The sequence below is a fragment of the Phodopus roborovskii genome, unplaced genomic scaffold (genome assembly GCF_943737965.1).
Source record: "Phodopus roborovskii unplaced genomic scaffold, PHOROB, whole genome shotgun sequence".
Lineage (NCBI taxonomy): Eukaryota > Metazoa > Chordata > Mammalia > Rodentia > Cricetidae > Phodopus > Phodopus roborovskii.
Window position 1 is genome coordinate 71,314,130 of NW_026126418.1, and position 20,724 is coordinate 71,334,853.

General features: G+C 51.8%; 2 protein-coding genes across 5 annotated transcripts in view; one reads left to right on the forward strand and one right to left on the reverse strand.

The window, feature by feature from the left end:
- Nup188 (nucleoporin 188) overlaps positions 1 to 3,913 on the forward strand; it is a 52,070-nt gene extending 48,157 nt beyond the window's left edge. Inside the window, exons 37-44 of the mRNA XM_051185084.1 lie at positions 921 to 1,079; positions 1,312 to 1,449; positions 1,998 to 2,072; positions 2,166 to 2,432; positions 2,548 to 2,679; positions 2,883 to 2,956; positions 3,067 to 3,196; positions 3,304 to 3,913. Of these exons, the coding sequence (XP_051041041.1) occupies positions 921 to 1,079; positions 1,312 to 1,449; positions 1,998 to 2,072; positions 2,166 to 2,432; positions 2,548 to 2,679; positions 2,883 to 2,956; positions 3,067 to 3,196; positions 3,304 to 3,480 (1,152 nt within the window). The 3' untranslated portion in view covers positions 3,481 to 3,913. The remainder of the gene's footprint in view (positions 1 to 920; positions 1,080 to 1,311; positions 1,450 to 1,997; positions 2,073 to 2,165; positions 2,433 to 2,547; positions 2,680 to 2,882; positions 2,957 to 3,066; positions 3,197 to 3,303) is intronic.
- Positions 3,914 to 4,542: 629 nt separating this feature from the next.
- Positions 4,543 to 20,392, reverse strand: Sh3glb2 (SH3 domain containing GRB2 like, endophilin B2). Of its 4 annotated transcripts, XM_051185086.1 has the most exons (12): positions 20,188 to 20,356; positions 16,545 to 16,686; positions 15,843 to 15,971; positions 10,341 to 10,474; positions 10,054 to 10,146; positions 8,287 to 8,349; positions 7,224 to 7,373; positions 6,813 to 6,836; positions 6,317 to 6,406; positions 6,049 to 6,149; positions 5,379 to 5,619; positions 4,543 to 5,162 (listed from the first exon to the last, which is right to left on the reverse strand). In XM_051185086.1, exons 1-12 carry the CDS (start codon positions 20,248 to 20,250, stop codon positions 5,055 to 5,057), a joined length of 1,338 nt encoding a protein of 445 aa, XP_051041043.1. In that variant the 5' UTR covers positions 20,251 to 20,356; the 3' UTR covers positions 4,543 to 5,054. The 4 variants fall into 4 exon arrangements, with proteins under 4 accessions (XP_051041043.1, XP_051041046.1, XP_051041044.1 ...); XM_051185089.1 differs by lacking the exon at positions 16,545 to 16,686 and having other exon boundaries at positions 20,188 to 20,392; XM_051185087.1 differs by lacking the exon at positions 7,224 to 7,373 and having other exon boundaries at positions 20,188 to 20,355.
- Between the last annotated feature and the right edge of the window lie 332 nt (positions 20,393 to 20,724).

Sequence of the window (20,724 nt, forward strand, 5' to 3'; positions counted from 1 at the left end):
CTGCCCCTGGCACATGACTAATGAGAGGAATGCAGCCACCAGAAGTACCCAAGTGTGTGCTTAGCATGAACCTAATGCCAGGCTGATCCCAAGCAGCAAACAAAATAAGGGCCACCAGTGCCACATTAGCCTAGACAGTTGTTATCACTTCAAAAGACAATGTGTTAACCTTGTTCGTGTGTGTGTGTGTGTGTGTGTGTGTGTGTGTGTGTGTGTGTGTGTGTCCGTCCGTCCGTGTCATGTTGTCACCGTCCCCGTGTGTGTGTGTGTGTGTGTGTGTGTGTCCGTCCGTCCGTCCGTCCGTCCGTGTCCGTCCGTCCGTCCGTGTCCGTCCGTGTCATGTTGTCACCGTCCCCCTTTAGGTCACCTGTTACTTTTGACTGGCTAGCAATCGTGTCCTGGGTCTGGAGTCATTTTCACAGCACCTCTTGTCTGAATTGGGTTGTTTTGTTTTGCTTTTGGGGTAGTAGCTTTGTTTTGTTTGTTTTTCAAGACAGGGTTTCTCTGTAGCTTTGGAACCTGTCCTGACACTCGCTCTGTAGACCAGGCTGACCTCAAACTCAAGAGATCCGAGTGCTAGAATTAAACACGTGGGTAACCGTTGCCTGGCCTTGTGTCTGAACTGTTAAGTCTGCTTCCTCTAGACCAGCCACCCTAAATTTAGAGGGAGCATGTTGAGGGCCAGAGTAGGGCAGGGACATGTCCAAGCTGACATACTTGGTTAGTGGCAGACCCAGTTTTGGAACCCTCTGCTCTTGCTAAGTCTGGTAGCTTCACCCCTCCTAGCTTTGCTCATAGTAGTGCTAATTCTCCACTCCAAGAGATTTTTTTCTTTCCAGTAACTGGGCCACAAAGAGGCTCTGCTGCTCTGAGTGGGTTCCTCTGGCTTCCATCCTGAGCCTGTGTGCCATTTGTTGTAGACACCCAGCACGTCTCGAAAATCCCTGGATGCTCCATCCTGGCCAGGCGTCTACCGCCTGTCCATGTCCTTGATGGAGCGGTTGCTCAAGACTCTACGTTACAATTTTCTGACTGAGGCTCTAGACTTTGTGGGTGTTCATCAGGAGCGGACCTTGCAGGTAAGGGGCTGCCTGCCTCACAGAAAGGGACTCCTGGAGCTACTTGGGGCAGGTGACTGTAGGACTTGGGGGTATCAGTACCCTCATCGTTAAGATGCTGCAAGAAATCTGAGAGGAAGCTTTCATTGTAATGCCAACCACCTCAGCATATGTGGGTGCAGGACCTGACCTCCATAGGAAGGTAAGCATGGTGTGCCAGGTCCCTGAGCATTCTCTGTTGTCCTACCTTCAGTGTCTTAATGCAGTGAGGACGGTACAGAGTCTAGCGTGCCTGGAGGAAGCAGATCACACTGTGGGCTTCATCCTACAACTATCCCACTTCAGGAAGGAGTGGCACTTCCACCTGCCTCAGCTTATGCGTGATGTTCAGGTGGGCCTAGAACACTGTGTCTTGGAAAGGTTTGGGGAAATGATGGGGGCAGGGAGCCAGTGGCTATCCTCAGTGAACTCCAGGCTGTTTCTGAATGTGGATTTCATGCTTGGGGACACAAGTTTGACTCAGGCTGCTTACTTAGGCTGTTTCTTCCCTTCAGAGTGAAGTGAGGTTGGATAGGTTGAGAACTTTGGCTCGATGAGGGAGACTTAGGTTCAAAACCCTCAGAAGGCCTGAGCTTGAGGAGCCCATGAACCTTAGAGGCAGCATGTTGCTGCCATGGTCTGCTGTCTATGTGACCTTGGCCAGGTCACATCCCTTCTGTTCTTCTGCAATGTGGAAACAGTAATTCCCATCTTGTTGATTTATTGAGAACTGAGTAATGTCAGAAATACAGCTGAAACATTCCAGCCCTGAGCCCTGCTTGTGGCTGTGCAGTTAGAGCATCAGTCAGTGAGAGGAGAGGCATGCACCTGGTGTCCTGGAAAGAGACCTGTTTGTGGAGTTGCCCCATGAGTTTTCTTCCTGTCCCTCCTATGTCCCAGGTGAACCTGGGTTACTTGTGCCAGGCCTGTACCTCCCTCCTACACAGCCGCAAGATGCTGCAGCACTACCTACAGGTAACCAGAGCCCTAGCCTGTTACTGCTGGCAGTGCCCCATCACCGCTACCAGTGCCACCCTTCATCTCCTGTAACTTACCAACTCTCCTCAGAACAAAAATGGGGATGGCCTCCCCTCAGCTGTCGCTCCTCGAGTTCAGCGGCCAGCCGCCACCACCACCACCACCACCACCACCACCACCACCACCGTTCTTGTTGCTCCATCTGCCTGTTCCTCCAAGCAACCTGTTGCTGATGCTGAGGCCTCAGAGCAGCGAGCCTTACACACAGTCCAGTATGGCCTTCTCAAGATTCTCAGCAGGACCCTGGCAGCCCTTCGCCATTTCACTCCAGATGTCTGCCAGACCCTGCTGGACCAGGTACTAACTAGCACCTTCTAGCATCAGGCCCTCAACAACTAGCCTTGAATTTGTGCTCTACAGTAGACTATGCTGTATCCTAGCAAGTTCCAGAATGCTGTTCTCTGTCTTTCAGTCCCTGGATCTCGCTGAATACAACTTCCTGTTTGCCCTAAGTTTCACCACTCCCACTTTTGACTCTGAAGTGGCCCCCTCCTTTGGAACCCTGTTGGCCACAGTGAACGTGGCCCTCAACATGCTTGGAGAGGTAGGATCCCCACCCCCAGTAACTTTCCACTTGGTCTATCACTTCCAAGTAACATGGGAGGAGCCTAGTCCCCTCCCTACAGTGGCATGCCAGCAGTTTCCATGAGTACCCTGTGAGGTGCCAGGGAAACTGGTATGCAAGACCTTAACTGGCCACTGTTACTGTTAGTTTGATTTTTGTATTGCTTGCTTCTCTTCCTCTAGCTGGACAAGAAAAAAGAATCCCTTACCCAGGCTGTGGGACTCAGTACACAAGCTGAAGGAACCCGAACATTAAAGTAAGACCTGAGTTTTAAGTCTAAGGGCCTGGGACAGTTGTGGGCTGCTGTTCTCTGGACTATGTATGGTCAACTGTGCTTGTGAGGTCCTCTCACACCTGCCTTTCCAGGTCCCTCTTGATGTTCACCATGGAGAACTGCTTCTACCTGCTCATCTCCCAAGCAGTACGCTACCTCAGGGATCCGGCTGTGCACCCCCGGGACAAGCAGCGGATGAAGCAGGAACTGAGCTCAGAGCTGGTATAGCTGTTGGGCTGGCCATCAAGGAAGGCTATTTGGGTGCTGACTGTCTTTTGGGGTCAGGAACAGTGATCCTGGGCCTAATTAAGCTGCTTCTTTTCTTGTAGAGCACGCTGCTTTCCAGCCTCTCACGTTACTTCAGAAGGGGAACCCCCAGCTCTCCTGCTGCTGGAGTCCTGCCCTCGCCACAAGGCAAGGCCACCTCTCTCTCCAAAGCCAGCCCAGAATCTCAGGAGCCTCTGATCCAGCTTGTCCAAGCCTTTGTCCGGCATGTGCAGAGATAGGGAAGTGGTGTGCTGTCTACTTGCTGCTCCCTACCAACCTGCACTGCAGCCCAGGCAGAGGGTGCTGCTACCACAGAGCCAGCCACAGAGCAGCTCCCTTCATCCTCTTCCCGCCCACCCGCTGACATTATTTTTGTAATAGATCAAAAGATCAACAGCATGGGCAGGGAGTCAAGGGTCTGGTGCTCAGGCTCTTTACCCTAAGGTGGCCCTTTTCCTTCAAACATTCCCATGGCATGTCACCAGCCAGGGAGGCCCTGGGTGCTGGCAGCACAGGAGAGACCTGTGTGTAATGAGGTTTTTCCATGATCTATTCTTGCAGGGTTATTTTTTTTTGTTTTGTTTTGTTTTTTTTTTTTTTTTGTTTTTTTGTTTTTTTGTTTTTTTGGTAATACTGTGGTCTATTTATACAAATATTAAAGTACTGTTTATAGACTGGGCCTTTAGAGCCTGAGTCACGCGGCAGCTCTCAGAGGCCCCAGACATGAGGGGGTGGCCTGGAGATGGCAATACTGCTGTTGATGGCTGACTTACTAGTATCTATTTATTTAATCCTGGATAGACTGTCAAGACAAGCAAGCAAGGGAGACTCTTGCACTTATACCAGGTACAGCCTCAATTTATAGCTGGGACCACCTAAAATAAAACATGACCACATTGGATGTTCCCAGAGTCAGGCTAATATAGGCTTAAGTGACTGCCTGCCTCTTGCAAACTATAGTACCTTGAAGAGGTAGGTGCTGATGTCTGATCCCTCATAGCTCCCGGCTGAGCCCACAGCTGTTGGCTACTGAAGCTTCCCTCTTGGCAGGCAAGCCATTGCAGTCCAGTGGGTCCCAATTTAGGGAAGTTTTCCTTAGACACAAAGTATTGTGCAGTTTCATGTATGGGACGCTGGGAATTTGGACACTATATGGACTTTTCCTCTGGTCTGCACTCTGGGAATAAGCTTGTGCTGTGGCTCCTCGAAAACCCTACCCAGAGAAGGGAGACGGTGAAGTTTAACCATCACGCTTCCAGGGACACTCATGCACTCTGATACCCTGACAAGAGCCCAAGCGATTTACACACAAACAATTTATTTGCCAGAGAGCAAGCAGACAGGCAGAAGAAAGAATGCCAATTAGAAATTGCATGAGTGATGGCTGTAGCCACTGCACTCAGCCAAAGCTGTGACGGAAGGAGGGGAGGGCAGCACCTGGTGCTGCTGCCCTGACCAACCCTCTGGTCCCCTGCCAGACTGTCCAGTCCCTGACTGTTAGCCCTGTTTACTGCTGTCCCCCTCAACCTTCTGCAGCTAGAAGGTAGATGTAATCTGCACGCCAAGAGCATCCCCAGCATATTGTGGTACCAAATGTAGTATCCCGCCTGCCTTAAGGGAGCTGGGAAGCCTGAAGTATGCAGGGATGCAGGTCAGAAGCAGGGCTAGCAGAGGGGCCTGGAGCCATTCTGTTGTTGTGGGTTCTTTACTGCTGAATGACAGGCCTATAGCCAGAATAGGGTTAGATTCCCTATCCTAAAAAGGTATGTCTCCAGCAAACAAGGTAAGTTAGCAGGGCTTGGAAGGAGGCTGCTTAGCTGAGAAGTTCCAAGTAGGTGACAGGGACCTTGCCCTTCTTGTTGCCTCTCTCACCAATGAGCCAGTCAGGGTCCATGCCAGGCAGGCTGTAGACAGTGATGAGCTGTGGGGACCAGAGAAGGAACTTTTGCCCTGGAAATAGGTGTTTGTGGCCCCAGGACTAAGCAGGTGTAAAAGTTGCTGCATTACATACAGGGCTATATTGGGCCATGTCAGGTTAGGGACTGCTTAAGACCTATAGTCAGTCGCTTCCTCTGACTCCCACAGCTCCTCCCTAGGGCCCAGGGATTCCAGAATGAACAGGGTTGTGTAGACCCACCTCATCAGCCAACAGGGCCAGCTCACTGCTGTCAGCTGCCTCGTAGTCGTAGAGCACCCGAGCCTTTCGGGTCCCACTGGCTGGGGGAGCCACCTCCTCTAGACAAAGTGCTGCCTCTTCTGGAGGGGCCAAGCCTGTCCCTGTGGGTACCACAGGCATGGTGGCTACAGTGGTGGTGGGTGAGGTGCTGCTCAGGGGTGGGGAGGCAGGTTCTGTAGTGCCCACAAAGGTGCCTGGAAATCTAGAGAAATGAGGGTGTCTCAGCCAGTGCTGACCTTAGAGTTCCACATACTCTCTATACCGGAGACATCAGCCAACTCTAAACACAAGGAGGCCGTACCCACCAATAACTTACATAGTGCCCTGGGAGCTGGCAGCACAAAGAGAAAAACAAAATAGGCTGAGATCATCCCGCCTGCTTGTCCCTGCCCATCTCCCCAGCCCAAACACTAGAAACTGCTGAGACCCACCCCGTGACTTTTGTCACTGATGGCAGCCCTCTGAGGCATACCATATGATACCCAGGTGGGGTTCTAGGCAGAGCCTCCAGTCTAATATCATGTGCTGTGTGATTTTCTGAGCTCTGAAGAGTAGGCCCTTGGCCAGAAGCATTGAGCCATTCACTAGGTCTAGGAGATAGGGGGTCCCAGAGACCTGGGTCCAGTCACACCTGCCTAGTTGTTTCTGCAGATCCAGCATGTGCCGGTAGCATTGTGCATAGTAAGTTGTCTGAGACTTGACAAATTCATGGAGGCAGCGAAGGTGGTTCACCTGAAAGGAAGAGGTTGGGCTTCATCTAGCCTCTGGCCTCAACATCGACCATCCCCATCCTGTCCCCTGCTAGACCATACTCCAGGCACGGTTGAATAAGGTTAGGACACCCAGTCTGTGGGCTGGCTCTGTGGTCCCTGCTTGTGTTGAGACCCTTCAGGACTCACGTGGGTGCTGCTGATCCCCTCCAGCAGGAGACGAGTCACTTCTGCCTGCCGGTCAAACTCTGTCTGGGCCACTCGAAGCTCTTGCTCAGCCTAGGTCAGGCAGACAGTAAAGAGCACAGCCCCCATCCTGCATCCCTTCCACCACCAGCTTTCCCTGTACCCTCGGGCCTACTGGGAACAATACCCGTCCTCTAGGAACACAGTTGCCTGGCTTTGCACCTAGAAACAGCATGCAGAGAAGCCAGCGCCAACTTGGGATCTGTGGGTAGCTTCAAGGACAGACCACTCGTCAGGGTAGGATCTATCTATCAAGAGTTGCCTCTTCAGGACTTAATGTGCTGCACAGCAACTATTTCCCAGAGAGGGATTTGGTATCACCAACCAGTAGCCCCAACGAGTGTAAGGCAGAATCCAGTGCTATAGACACCTATCTATAGCAGCAGCTAGGCCTGGACCTCTACCAACCTAGACCTTGCCTCCCTAGGCCCCAACTCACCTTGTCTACTTCATCGTTCCAAAGCTGTGGAGACCACAACAGCACCAGCAAGCAGGGAAGAAAATGTGGGCATCATCAGTGAAGGGGGAAGGACAGCCAGATACCACAGCCTGTTCCTTGTCCCAGCTCCCGGGGACCTAACCACTCTGCTGCCCACCCTAGCCTGCATAATCTACCTCAGCCCAACCAGGAGCTGAGGCTGGAACAAGGTTTGCTATTAGGACAGGGAAATGACACCATTTCCCATCTAGCATGCTGCATGCAGGGCCAGCCAGCTGGGAAGTCTTGCTTGTACTTTTCCTACAGCCACCCCCAACTCTAAGTGGGTCTTAGAGACCAAATGTCCCCACCCCACCCTGACTCCTGCTTGGAGGCAGGACAGGACAAGTGACCCTGGGCCAGTCACTGAACCTTTCTGTCCTCCGGCAGAGAAAGGCAGCCTCGGGCCAGAGTCACACTGGGGGCCAGTGGCAAAAGAAAAAAACAGGGCAGCCTCCACCCTCCAGGGTGTTTCTCCTTCAACTCGGCCCAGGGAGGGGAGCGGGAAGTGTCATCCAGAGTCTAGGGAAGAAAGATACCCCCTCCCCCCACCATGACTTAGGAGACCCAATTTACGGCCACTTGTGGAAATCTGGCCTAGGATAACACCCTGACACATGGGTGGACTGCTGAACTGGACTAGCAGAGTGCACAGCCCACAGTGGGAGGAAGCATCATCATCGTCATGTGCCATGGTGGGGGCTCATGTAACAGTACTGAGCATGAACATAGCTGACATCTCAAAGACCACTGCCAGCCATGGAATGATGAAAGGCACAAACCATACAATGGCATGTTCAGAACAGGAGCACAGGGCCAGATGGCTGGTACAAGACAGTTTCAACCAGAGGACAGAGCTTGCTACAAGAATGGAGGCATGTGTCTGTCCACCCAACACAGTGTACACCAATTACCCAGGCTACTGTAGCAGCCTAGCCTGCCTCCTTCTAACTTGCCTCCACTCTGCTCCCCCAACTGGCTTCCGCTTGCTTTCCAGGTGCTTCCCTGGCCATCCTGCTTGCAAGCTCAATGGCACTAAGGCAAACAGTTGACTAGTCAGGAAGTAAGCTCAGTCAGCCTCTTCTCTAACCCCAGGGTCCATCCCTGCCTGAACAATAAAGATGTTGGGGCAGTGTCCCCTTGTAGGGAAGAACATAGAATGGAAGATATCTCAGGTTCCCTAAAGGTGGTATAGTGTGCTGTCCTAAGGACATGGCTCTGTGCAGCTGGACAAAACATCTACTTTGCATAGGAAGAAGCCAGAGTTATCACTTCCCTGTTCTGAGATGCCTCTCAGCCTCTCTGGGCAGCCTGCCACATGAGCAGGGCTTTGCCTCACCTGCTGGCTTCTGGTCCTGTGCTAGCAGAGCCAGTGGCAGGAGTTGTGGTCAGAGGAGGCCAGGGTGGGGCAGGGCTTGGTGGAAAGGATGCTTACCGCAGAGGCGCTGGCCGAGAGAATGTAATTACGAGGTCTAGTCTCCTGAAAGTCAGGCACCGTCTGGCGGGGAACAGAGTTCATGGGGGAGGGGGGTCACCCTGGGCCAGGACCAGTGTTGAGGCCAAGAGGTGGCCCCGGAGTCTCCTACATAAGGAGACACAAGAAACCCTGGCCCCAGGGACAGGAGGACCCAGACAGATACAACATAGATCCTTTGCGCCTGCTCCAACCATCTGGAGATGGGACAGGCTTGGGGGATCAACGACAGATGTGCTGAGAGTCCAAGGGAGCTACAGGCTGGGCCTGCCCCACTTTCGGGTCTCAGGCACACAAGTCCTCCCCACCACAGCTTTCTCCAGCTCAGAATTTCACCACAGTCCCTGCCTCTCCATTGAGGCCAGATCCCTCCCCACAAGAGTAGATAGATGATGCACAGATAGACAGAGTGACAGGCTTTTGACATTTGCAAGAAGCTGCCTCACAGGCCTTGATGCCTGCCTGCATCCCCGCAAACCAGAGACTGCATGGAGGCCAGCTGATTGCAAAGCCTAAGGGCATGCCCTGGCTTGGCCCCACCGCTTGGACCCTGGGACAGGACGGGTGGATCAGAAGCAGCACAGCACATGGGACAGGTATACTCACATCTCCCTCACACTGAGCCAAGTTACCCAAAGCAGAACGGAAAGGAACAAAAACAGAGAGTTAGTCAAGTCCACAGCAAGCGAAAGCAGGCATAGCCAGCCCAGCGTGAGGTGGGCATAGGACTGGAAGGACACTCACAAGCCACCCTCAGGAGTCCTGGGTGGCACACATGAGTCCCTAGGGACAGTGCTCCTGCCTCACTTGACTCACAGGCCCAAGGATCTATGGGCCCCAAGGGGAGAAGCAGTCATTCTGCAGTTGACTAGGAAAAGACAGACATAACGGGGTGGGGCTCTTCTGCCCAGGTGATTGACAAGTGATCACAACAGCCACAGGTCACTCTCTTCACATGAGTGCCCTGCATACCTGGTTGACTTGGGAGCCTGCTATGGCTCTTGCTGGAGGCAGTGTAAGCCCCAGCAACCACACTGATCATGCTGTAGGGAGAACACGACGAAAATGCATTATGGGCAGTGGAGAGCCATTTTCCTCAGCTAGGGTCTGAGAAGTATAGAGGAGTTTCCAAACATGCCCTGGGCCTAGGAGTTTCTCAGGACCTGAGGTGGCTGTTAGGTCCCTTACAACTTAAGCAGCCCTCCTGGCCTAACCCTGTCAAATCAGCTCAGCCTGGTCTGTCCTGGTTGAGCACGTCCCAGTGGGCTGTGGGGTGAAGGAGGAGCAGGATGACCCAGGCCCTGCTCTTCAGACAATCCCTGCATGGGGCTTGGGGGCTGGCCAGCTCTAGTGCTCCACAGCCTTCAGCCTAAGGGAGCCTAAGCATAGGGCACGTTGTACCCATGTTCAAGCAGCAAGTGAAGAGTTAGTAAGGGAGCCATGCCCAGACAGGGCCAGGCTGAGCATCCACAGAGGCAGGAGAGGCATGCAAGAATTCCATCTGACACCCAGGAGGCTTGCAGGCTGCCCAGCTCAGTTAAAGGCACTGTGAGCCTTCCTACTTAATAGGAGCAACCATGTGGTGGGGACAGAAACCATGACCTGACCAGTCAGCACAGTCTAGCTCCAGCTAGGGAGAAAGAGCATGCCACACACCAGGTCCCTGTGTGCCCCATCTCTGGAACCCCAACAGAGCTTGGGGACAAAGGGAGAAGCAGGGGCACTTACCGTGGCTTTGGCTTCTGCTGCCTTGGCCTTCTTTAGCCGTGCTTTGCAGGCATCCAGGTCAAGGCGCCGGTTCTGCAGGAGTCGCCTCTCCTTCTGCAGGGTGGATGACAGGAACAATGAGACAAGCCCAGGCCTGGCCAGGGACCCCTGGGAAACCGAGACCCAGGACATGGACAGCCATTCTTGGTCACTCAGCCTATAGGAGCCACCTCTGGAGAGGTCCAGATTCCCTGCCTGAGTTGACAGCCTGTGCACAGAGTTCAGAGGAGTGGTCCCAGACTCCTCACCGAAATTGTTTTCCAGTCCCCTTCCAGGAAGTTGCGCAAGGGTGTGAGGAAGCTGAGGGAGGCAGTGTGGATGAAGTCCCGTTCTGCTGCTCCCAGGCGTTTTTCAGCTTCTGACACCTTGATTAGTGTTTTCCCTAGGAAGACAGAGTTGTAGTGTGAGGGAGGGGCAGGACTCAAGCCACTCTGTCCTCTGGAGGTCTGCCAGGCGAACTACAGAGTTGCCAACCTGGAACAGACAGGTGGACATCCAGCATGAAGCACTGTGGCCCTAAAAAGATGGACAGGGGCTCCTGGGGCTTAGCAGGCATGGGATGAGGCCTAGTGTCTCGAGAACAAACCAAAGGGTTGGGAGTGCTAGAATGAGAAAAAGGAGTTTGACAAATCTCCCCCCACAAGTCAAGGACATCAACTTCCAGAGTCTGGAAATTGATCAAAGGCACAGAAACAAATGGAAAGGCATTTTCTGAAGAACAAGTGGACCCTGGTAAGAACAATGAAGGGCATTATCCTGGGGATGTGCCACCTCTTCCTGGACAGTGGCTTTCTACCCTGGTGACATGGCCATTTTCCTATGCAACTGCTAATAAGGCTGACTGGAGAGAAATGTCCCAGGTGACGTTACTGACAACAGCAGCAAAGGCCAATAGCAGCCAACCTGCAGCTGGAGGCCTGGTGGAAAAAGCAGGGCACCACCCCTGCCAGAATTTAGCACAACCCAGAAAAGTCCCAGTACATCCTGAATGCCTCCCAGCAAGCACACCTGTAGCATGCCCAAAACAGGCTGGAGAACACACCAGTAACTTCCCACCCTGGGCTGAACAGAAAGCCATGTATGTACCCCTCAGGCAAAACCTAGCTCAGTTTGTAAACTGCTCAACCTTTAAATACACTGACTGATAAAAACAGTCACTGACCAATAATGGCTGACATGTGCTGACCCCTGATAGCTCCTCGGGAGCTAGCTTGAAATAAGAAGAGTAAGCTGGGAATGGTGGGCAGGCCAGGCCCATAATCTCATCTGCTGGGAGGCTGAGAGTGGAAGATCCAGAATTAGAGCCCAAGACACTGTTTCAAAAAAAAAAAAAAAAAGGTGGGGGATAAGGATCTGGGATGAGCTCAGTGGTAGAGTACATGTTGAGCCCAGGGTTAAATACTTCGTACTGACAAAAAGAAAAGAAGAAGAAAATATAATAGAAAATACCTATAATATAATATAAAAGGAGGCAGTAAAGAAAGACAAAAATTAACAAAGACCTAAATGAAAAAACTCTAACCACATCAATAATTACTAAAATGTAAATGGATTAAGCACTCTAAGGAAAAGGCAATGACTATCTGATATCTTCAAAACTATCAAATACTGTTTATACTAATTGCCACTGGTAAGAGCCATGCTTGAGATGTTATGATATAATAAACAGGTTGAGAAGAAAAGATACTATGCAAATACTGACACTGGATCTAAGTAGCCATACAGTTATCAAACAAAATGGAGTTTCAGGCAAAAAGTCTGACAAGAGACAACAAGTAGCATTTTAATTTTAGTTTTGAGATGGAGTGTTACTCTGTTGGCCAAGCTGATCTCGGGCTTCTAGACTTAGATGCTTTCCATACTCAGCCTCTCGAGTTTGAGAATACAAACTCACACCACTGAGGACTGCAATGGTACTGCAAGGGACCATACAGTCAGTCAGTCTAGGGCTGGGGGGAATCACCCGGTGACTGCTGCACAAGCACGGGGACTTGAATTCAGATCCCCAGAACGTACATAGAAGTCAGTGAAGTGGCATGCATCTATAACCTTCGTTACAGATGGCAGTGGAGACAGGTAGATCCCTGGCGTGCAATGGCTACCCGGTTTAGCAGGACACATGAGCTACAGTTTCAATGAGAGAGCAATGGGGGAAGACATCCAAAATTGACTTCTGTCCTACACATTTGCATGGACACACACACACACACACACACACACACACACACACACACACACACCAATTCATCAGAAAGATAAACATGTGGACCTAATAAGGCTCTGGAATATACACACCAAACACTGGCAAACTACAAACAGTGAAAAAACAAAACAGCTGGAAAATTCCCTGCTCTTTCTCAATAACCAGGGTGAGACAGTCAGCAAGAACACAGCAGATGACACCATCAACAGCCAACCCTCCTGAACAATGCTGTGGCCTGCAACACATGATCCTGTCAAGTGAACCTAGAACAACCCCAAGATAGATCATATGCAAGGCCAGTAGTTCCCAACCTCTGTGTTGTCTCAAGTTACCCTTTCACAGGGGTTGCCGAAGACCATAGGGAAACATTACAGTTATGAAGTAGTGACAAAAATAATGTTATGGTTGGGATCATCACAGCATGAGGAGCTATATTAAGGGGCCACAGCATTAGGAGGGTTGAGAAAAAGCCAGGAGCTTTAAAATTCAGACAGCTGAAGATCAAGTTTACTACTAGTGGAGTATAAAATGCCAATTGGAAAAAAAAAAAACTTTGGCAATTTCTTTCTCTTTGCTACCATACCAGGTTTATGTATTGCTAGAGATAAAGCTGCAGGCATCATCAATTAGCTGAGTCAGATCCCCAGCCCGGCAAGTTCTTAACAGGTTAAATATGGGGCTGGTACAGTGGAAAACAGAGCAAAGAAATGTTATTGGTAGCCTGAGCTGGGAACCAGGATTGACTATATAAAGGGACACTTTTAGATGAGGTGAGGGATTTTTTTTTTTCAATTGGCCTATGGAGATGTGTGTACAACTCTAAACGCACTGGAGTATATAATATAAACCAGGTATATGTTATGGCATATTTGAATAAAATTCTGAAATGAAAGAAGAGAGAATGAGGTGTGCCAGCAAGAACATAGATCTGCAAGACAATGACTAATTATGAGCTGGAGAGATGTCTCAGCAGTTAAGATCACTGGATACTCTTCAGAGGACTAGAGTGCAGTTCCCATCACCATATCAGGAAGGTTCACATTGCCTGTAACCCCAGCTCCAGGAGATCTGACATCCTCTTCTAGCACACAGGTGGTGCAATACATATATGCAGGCAAAACACCCACACGTATAAAAAGAAATCTTTTTTTAAAGTTAGGTTGTGGGTATAGAAGATCCCATTGAAAAGCTCATATCAAGCCAGGCAGTGATGGTGCACACCTTTAATCCCAGCACTCAGGAGAGAGAAGCAGGTGGATCTCTGTGAGTTCCAGGCCAGCCAGTCTCAAAAAACCCTATCTCAAAAAAAGAAAAGCACATATCAGAAGAAAATGTAGTATGTTTACACAATGGAATAATACTTAGTGGTTAAAAAAAGCAATGACATTTTGCTGGGTGTTGGTGGCGCACGCCTTTAATCCCAGCATTTGGGAGGCAGAGGCAGGCAGATCTCTGTGAGTTAGAGGCTAGCCTGGTTTATAGAGCTAGTTCCAGGACAGCCAGGGCTTGTTACACAGAGAAACCCTATCTCCAAAAAATCAAATCAAATCAAACAAACAAAGAAACCCAATGAAATTTGCAGGCAAATGAATGGAACTAGGGGGAAAAAATCCTGAGTGAAGTAATTCAGACCTAAAAAGATAAACACTCTATGTACTCACTCCTAAGTGGATATTAGACATAAAGAAAAGAATTACCGGACTACAATCCATAACCTTGGAGAAGCTAAGTAACAAGGGAGACCCTAAGAGAGACATGCATGGATATCCCTGAGAAGGGGAAATAGATAAGAGCTCCTGAGTAAATGGGGGGGGGGTATGGGAGTGGGGAGGAGAACATGAGGGAATGGGATGGTTGAACTTGGGGATGGACAGAGAAGGAGAGCAAGGAAAGAGAAATCTTGATAGAGGCAGCTATTATGGGGTTAGGGAGAAATCTGGTGCTAGGGAAACTCCCAGGAATCCATAAGGATGACCCCAGTTAAGACTCCTAGCAATAGTGGAGACGGTGCCTGAACTGGCTTTCTCCTAATTGACAACTACTCTGTCATCATTGAACCTTCATCTAGTAACTGATGGAAGCAGATACAGAGATCCACAGCTAAGCACTGAGCCGAGCTCCTAGAGGAGAGGGAGGAGGGGAGGAGGGATTGCATGAGAAAAGGGGTCAAGATCATAATGGGGAAACCCAGATGGCTGACCCAAGCTAGTGACTCTGGACTGAACAGGGGAACCTGCATAGGACAGAACTAGACCCTCAGAATGTGGATGACAGCTGTGGGGCTTGGGCAGTCTGTGAGGCCACTGGCAGTGGGACCAGGACTGACTTTTTGGAGCCCGTTCCCTATGGTGAGATACCTTTCTCAGCCTCAAAAGGGGGGAGGGGGAGTTGGTCGTGCCTCAACTTGATATGCCAGACTTTGTTGACTCCCCATGGGAGTCCTTACCCTTACTAAGGAGTGGATGGAGTATGGGTATGGGCTGGGGGAATGTGAAGGGGGAGAGCGGGAGGAGGGGAGGGAGGTGGAGCTATGGTTGGTACATAAAATTTAAAAAAATTAAAAACCAAACTTTTAAATAAAAAAATTTAAAAAAAAAAAAAAAGGAAAGAAAAGCAGACTATCAGGACTGGGGACAGCTCAGCCAGGAAAGTGTACTATGCGCAAGCACGGGGACCTGAGATCAATCGCCAGAGCACACAGGAACAGCAGCATGGTGACACCTGATTGGACTCTCAGAGTTCAGAGTTGAGACAAGGCTTATCCAGAGGCTTACTGGCCAGCCAGCCTAGCCTAATCAGCAAGCAAGCACCACTGTCCCGTAGAACAGAGTGAAAGATGCCTAAGTTTGGACCTTTGGCTCCCACATGCATATGTGTGCACCTACCTGCACACACACACAATCTAGGGCTCGGGGGTAGGTCAGTAGGAGAGTGCTTGCCAAGCATGCACAGGGTCCCAGGTCCCAACTCCAGTACCACAGAAACAACATTCATACATACATGCCACATATACACATACATACACACACACCATACACACACATATAAGCATCCCTAAACTGGTTGCGGATTTGATTCTCATCTACATTCACGGAAGATCTTATATTCAGAATAAACTCAGTTTATCTCTTTTTTTTCTTTCTTTGTTTGTTTTTTTTTTTAATTGTTGTTTTGTTTTGTTTTTCCAGACGGAGTTTTTTGTGTAGCTTTGGAGCCTGTCCTGGAACTTCTTTCTCAGTAGACCAGGCTGGTCTCTAACTCACAGAGACCCACCTGCCTCTGCCTCCCAAATGCTGGAATTAAAGGCGTGCGCCACCACCGCCGTCAGCTATCTCTGTCATTTTTAAACAGGAGAAAGTTGGGGCCTATACCCTCAACCCCAGCATTCAGATGACAAAGCCAAGTGGAGCTCTGTGATTTTAAGGTCAGCTTTAAATAGTGAAACCTAATCCAAAACAAAGGAAGGAGAAGGGAGAAAGGGAGGGGGAATTTAAGGGGCCAGAGACAGTGCTCCTCACTCCAGCCCCTGGCTCTGTGGTCTGCTCACCATAGGGGGTGCTTGGCCCCAGCTCGCTGGCTGCTTCTGCCATGTACTGAGCCAGCAGCTCCCCATTGGTGACCCTCGAGGGCACCTTTCTGTCCAGCTTCTCATACAGGAACTCTTCCACTCGAGCACCTGTAGGGAGACAGCAGCCAGAACCACAGGCTCTCCGGTCTAAGCCAAAGATGACAGGCACAGTGACAGAGCAAACCCTGGCCAGCCCCCACCCCACCCAGCATCCATCCTGAAGACTTCCAGACATATTTCTTACACCCACACCCACCCTGTGAGAACAGAGAGGGTACCAGAGCTCGAAGCCCAGTAACACACCACTGAAGTCAGCACCTCCTATGTCTCCCCCATTTAATAGGATTTACAGTGTGTAACACATGTTTGAACCGTGCCTTGGCCTTGGTCCCAGGCCTCTTTGGACACTTCAGGGACGCTGAAGGTTTACAGGTGACATGCAAGTTGCCTCCAAGCCAGCCTTCTGCTCCTGGGGCTTCTCCTGCAGTCAGCTACCCTACATGACTTTGGTGAAGCCCTTTCCCGCCCCTGGCAGGGAGCCCAGGCTGGCATTTGTAGTTTGCATGCCTCTTTCTCCACATACTCTTCGATTCCCGCTTTCAGCTCCTGTGTGCGAGCCTTGCACCCAGGACCCTGAGCCGGACCGGGTGCCCACCTGCCTCCTGCCCCGCACCCACTCACTGGGGTTGGGTTGCAGCAGCACCTCAGTCTGCCTCAGGATCCGCTCTGTCCAGTTCTTGGTGCTGTCTGCCCGAGCCAGGAGGTTTTCAAAGTGAGCGTCAAGCTCAGTCTTCTCTGCTTGGCCGAATTTCTCCTCTGTGAACTGGTAAGGAAGTGGCAGGAGAGGTCCCAGGGTCAAAAACTTTTGGAGGGTGGCCTGTTACAACCCTCGGCTGCCTCTTTCTAGGGTGAGGAAGGGGGTTGTGTGAATTGGAATCATGGTTCCTGGAAGCCTTAGAGCAGCTTAGTTCCCTCACTCCACAAAAGCATGTATGTTCCCAGTGAGTACAGACTCTGAAGAGGTGGCCACCAGGGCTGAGGGAGAAAACTTAGTAGCAAGTCCTTGGGAACAGAGGGAGCCCAGAGCAAGGCTCCAGAGTACCAAGGAACTCCATGGAATGCCAGCAAAAATTCAGGTTCTGGAATCAAAGGCACCCTATTCGTATCTCAGTTCAGCCCCTGCTGATTGTGTGACGCTGGGAAAGCGGCTTTGCCTCTGTGGGCTTCAGTTTCCTCTGAAAACAGACAGTAATACTGTTTCTCACAGGTTCTACAGGGTTAGATGGGAAAGATGCGGGTTAGACATGAGAGGGCTGGCAATTGAACCTGTGCCCAGTATAAAGTGCCCACACGGCTCTGCTGGGAGCGGATGGGCAGTGTGTCTAGGGAGGGAGTGTGGAAGGGAGCCTGGCCGAATGTTTGGCCTCTGGGTGTGGTAAACAGTGAACATTGCCAGCCCATCTGAGCCAGCTGCTGGATGTACCCAGGACCTGGGAGGTCACATGGGTTCCCAGTCAGAGCTGGCTAGAGCCATGTGGGCCACCTAGGAATAATCAGAAACTAGTCCAAGTCCTCACCATCTAATCTAGGAAAACCCAGGAACAGCTATCCCCAAGCCAGGTGACCAGGCTTCCTCAAGGTCATCATCCAACAGGAAAGGTGAAATCTGCTACAGGTGTAAGATCAGGAAGGCGTATGGCTGTGCAGCCTGGGGCACTCAGGCTTCCCATTGAACAGATAGAGCCACTGAGGCTGGGCAAAGTGCCGTCCTGAAGTCCAGGGGGCTGGAGCCATGCAGAGCCATTCTCTGTGATGAATCATCGGGGTTGAGCCAAGGAGCCACCAGGTCTCTCAGCAGCTATCAATTATGCAGCATGCTGTGGACTTCTCTCTGCTCTAAGGCCTCCTCCCTCAGCTGCCCTGCTCAGCACAGCCTCTCCCTGTCTGTCTTCACAGTCCCTGCCCTTGTCTCTGTGGTCCTGCTGTGAACCCCACTTTGCAATGTAGCATCTCCCAGGGGTCTGGCTTTCTCCCTGAAAAATGGTGAAAATCCATCTCAGGATATCTGGCCAGCATAAAGTGTGTGGGGGCTTAACAGTTTTCTTTTTGGAAATACTGGATATGGAATCTGGGACCTCAAGTATTGTGGACTCCTCTGCTGAGCTACGCCCAGCCCCGGGGTAGTATTAGTTGGGTTATCACTTGTGAAGTCTCCCAGTGGCAAGAGTGGATTCACTGGTGTGCGGGGATGCTACCAAGCATACAGGTTCCCAACCAGTTCCCATGCTTATCTGGCTTTCCCGAGCCCCCAGGCATCCACCCTTGCCCATTGCTACCTGCCTTACTTTGTGAGGGTGAAGCCACTGCAGATGCTTATACTGTGATGACTGCTAAGTCTCAGCGGAGTGGCTACCCACCCACACCACCCACATGCTATCCGTAGTATTCTAATGTGATGTGTGTGGCAGGCTTTCCTCATCTCTCTGCCCTGATGGGGCCACTCTGCCACCTGCTTCAAAGACCCTGGCTGGCTGACTGACATTTCAGTCACAACTCTAGGGCCCTTGGTGAGGACACCACCCCAAAAATCACTCTTAAAGAAGGGTTTTGAGTTGGGGTGGCTTTGTTCCCTTTGGGACGGGGGTGGGTGAATCCTTCAAAACTGTCCCTGTGCTTACTCAGCATGTCCTGTTGCCTTGCACAGTGACACTGACCCACCCACAGGAGCAGTCCACACACTGGTAATTAAGAATACAGCCATCTTTCCTGATAACTACCACGGTTACCTCTGCTACCTAGTCCCTTTCCTGTGAAGGGGAAGGGGATCACGCCTGAACCAGTCCAAGGCACGCAGCTTCCAGCAAGATGGCATCAGCAGGAGGGTGGGTGTGTGGAGCACAGAAAGCCTCTATTTATAACACACTCAACTCCCTCCTCCACCCCAGCCTGGGCCTGGGCACTGGCTCCAGTTCAAGTGTGAGTGAGAGACCCAGTAGACCTGCCCCCCTCAGGGAGAGCCAGGGAGCCCAAGCCCTTTCTGTGGGCCTGGCCAGGTCAGGTGGCAGGACCCAGTATATCAGGTTCTTCACAGATGTGTGAGATAGTGTGGTTGCCATGCCAACGCTGGGACAGGCTTTCCCCCTCCTGCAGAGACTGGGGCTGTAAGGGCCTAGCACCCTCTCTAGTGCGGAGGTTGCCCACCAAGCTTGGAACTGGGAGTGGGAATGGCAATCTCCACTGGGACACTAAGTCTCATGGGAACCCTGTGCTTTCCAGTAAACATGGCTACATGGGCCTCTGAGGGCGAGAGGGGCTCTATCCAACAGAGTCAACAAGTAGCACAAAGGCAACATACAGAACCTGTTCCTGGGGTACAGAGGTGGACCAGCCCAGGGGTATGAAGCCCAGGAATCCCACACCCACCCTCGGAGCAGACAAGGCCGCCAAGCTGAGCCTTACACCTGCTTTACAGAAAGGCACAGTAAGGCTGGGTGACTGTGCAAGGTCACATGCTGCACAGGTGTGGCTTAACCAGGGCAACTGCAGTTAGAGCTGTCCCAGGAGAGAGGGCCACTCGTCCCATTTCTCGGGCTGAGAAACAGAGCCCCAGTGAGGTAAAGGCCCTGTCCCCAAGGTCACAAGAGAAGCATTCACATCCGTCTCTGACTCCAACCCTTCACTATGATATCAATTCGCCTCAGTTTCTCTTTCTGATCCAATATAAGCATTAATGGCCTGAACAGAACCCATTGAGGGCGGCCAGCCAGATGCTAGCCTTCTCGCCAACCTTTAGGCCTGGGAAGGAAAAGGAAACAGGCCTCCCGCAGAACTGAAAGGAAATTACTCCTAGCTTCCGGCCTGATTATCCAAGCGTGTGAAAGGGACTGAGGGGAACCGTGGCACCAACCTGCCCATTGTACGGGTATGGAAACTGAGGTCTGCAGAAGGGACTGGGCCATTTGTGTGTGGCCCTGGGTCTGCCAGGCAGGACTCGCTGGGCTAGGGCAGGGAAGTAGGAACCACCCAGTGGTCATTCATCTCCCGAGCTGTGCAGGCGCCAGGGCAGTGGGCAAACCTGTCATTGCAAACCGGTACTGCCGGGTGCCCAGGCACCGGAGGCCAGGCCCCAACCCCGGGTCATCAGGGAGCTGAAGCTGACCCCGCTGGGAACTCCCCAGGGCAGCTCAGGGACAGGGGAGCAGGGGCCCCGAGCTGTCCCCAGCGCGCACCGCCGCAGCAGCAGCAGGGAACGGGCTCCTGCTGCAGGGTGCTCGGGACGCGCTCCACATCCGGGCCCCGGGAGCAGCGTCGCGCCAGGCCTCACCTGCACCGCCCGGGTGAAGAAGATGCCCGCGTCCGACGCCAGCTTCTTCATGTTGAAGTCCATGGCGTGCCCGTACGCAGGGCCGCCGCGCCGGCCGAACGCAGCCGGCAGCCCCCCGCCCCGCCTCGCGCACCCTGCCCGCACCCCGCCCACCTGCTGCCAGCGCCCGCCCTCTGCGTGTGCACGGAAGCCGAGCAGTCGAGTGCGGGGCGGGGCCAGGGGGAGAGGCGGGCTCAGGGGCGGAGCTTTGCTGGGAGCGCTGCTGCCTGCGGTAGGTCGCCTGCCGCCTGTGGGTCGCCTGCCTCTTGCTCGAATGGACATTTTACTAAAAGCAGAAGCACTTGGTAAAAATTAATGCAGATTTTTTTTTGTTATTTTAATATCTGTGGATGTATTTGTTTGAAACAGGTTATTTCTAGGGCTTGACTGGCCTAGAACTCCTTATGTAGATCAGGCTGACCTCTAGTTGACAGAAACTTGCCGCACAGCTTTAATCCCAATACTTAGGAGGTAGAGGCACACAGATCTCTGTGAGTT

What these genes read in the sequence shown, in the direction of transcription:
- Sh3glb2 (XM_051185086.1), bottom strand. Translation starts at nt 20,250, where the DNA reads ATGGACTTCAACATGAAGAAGCTGGCGTCGGACGCGGGCATCTTCTTC. An exon ending in CAGCAGAAGCCAAAGCCACG is followed by an intron (nt 8,350 to 10,053) that starts GTAAGTGCCCCT and finishes GTTCCCCGCCAG; the next exon opens with ACGGTGCCTGACTTTCAGGA. An exon ending in TCTCGGCCAGCGCCTCTGCG is followed by an intron (nt 7,374 to 8,286) that starts GTAAGCATCCTT and finishes TTTCTTCCCTAG; the next exon opens with ACTCTGGATGACACTTCCCG.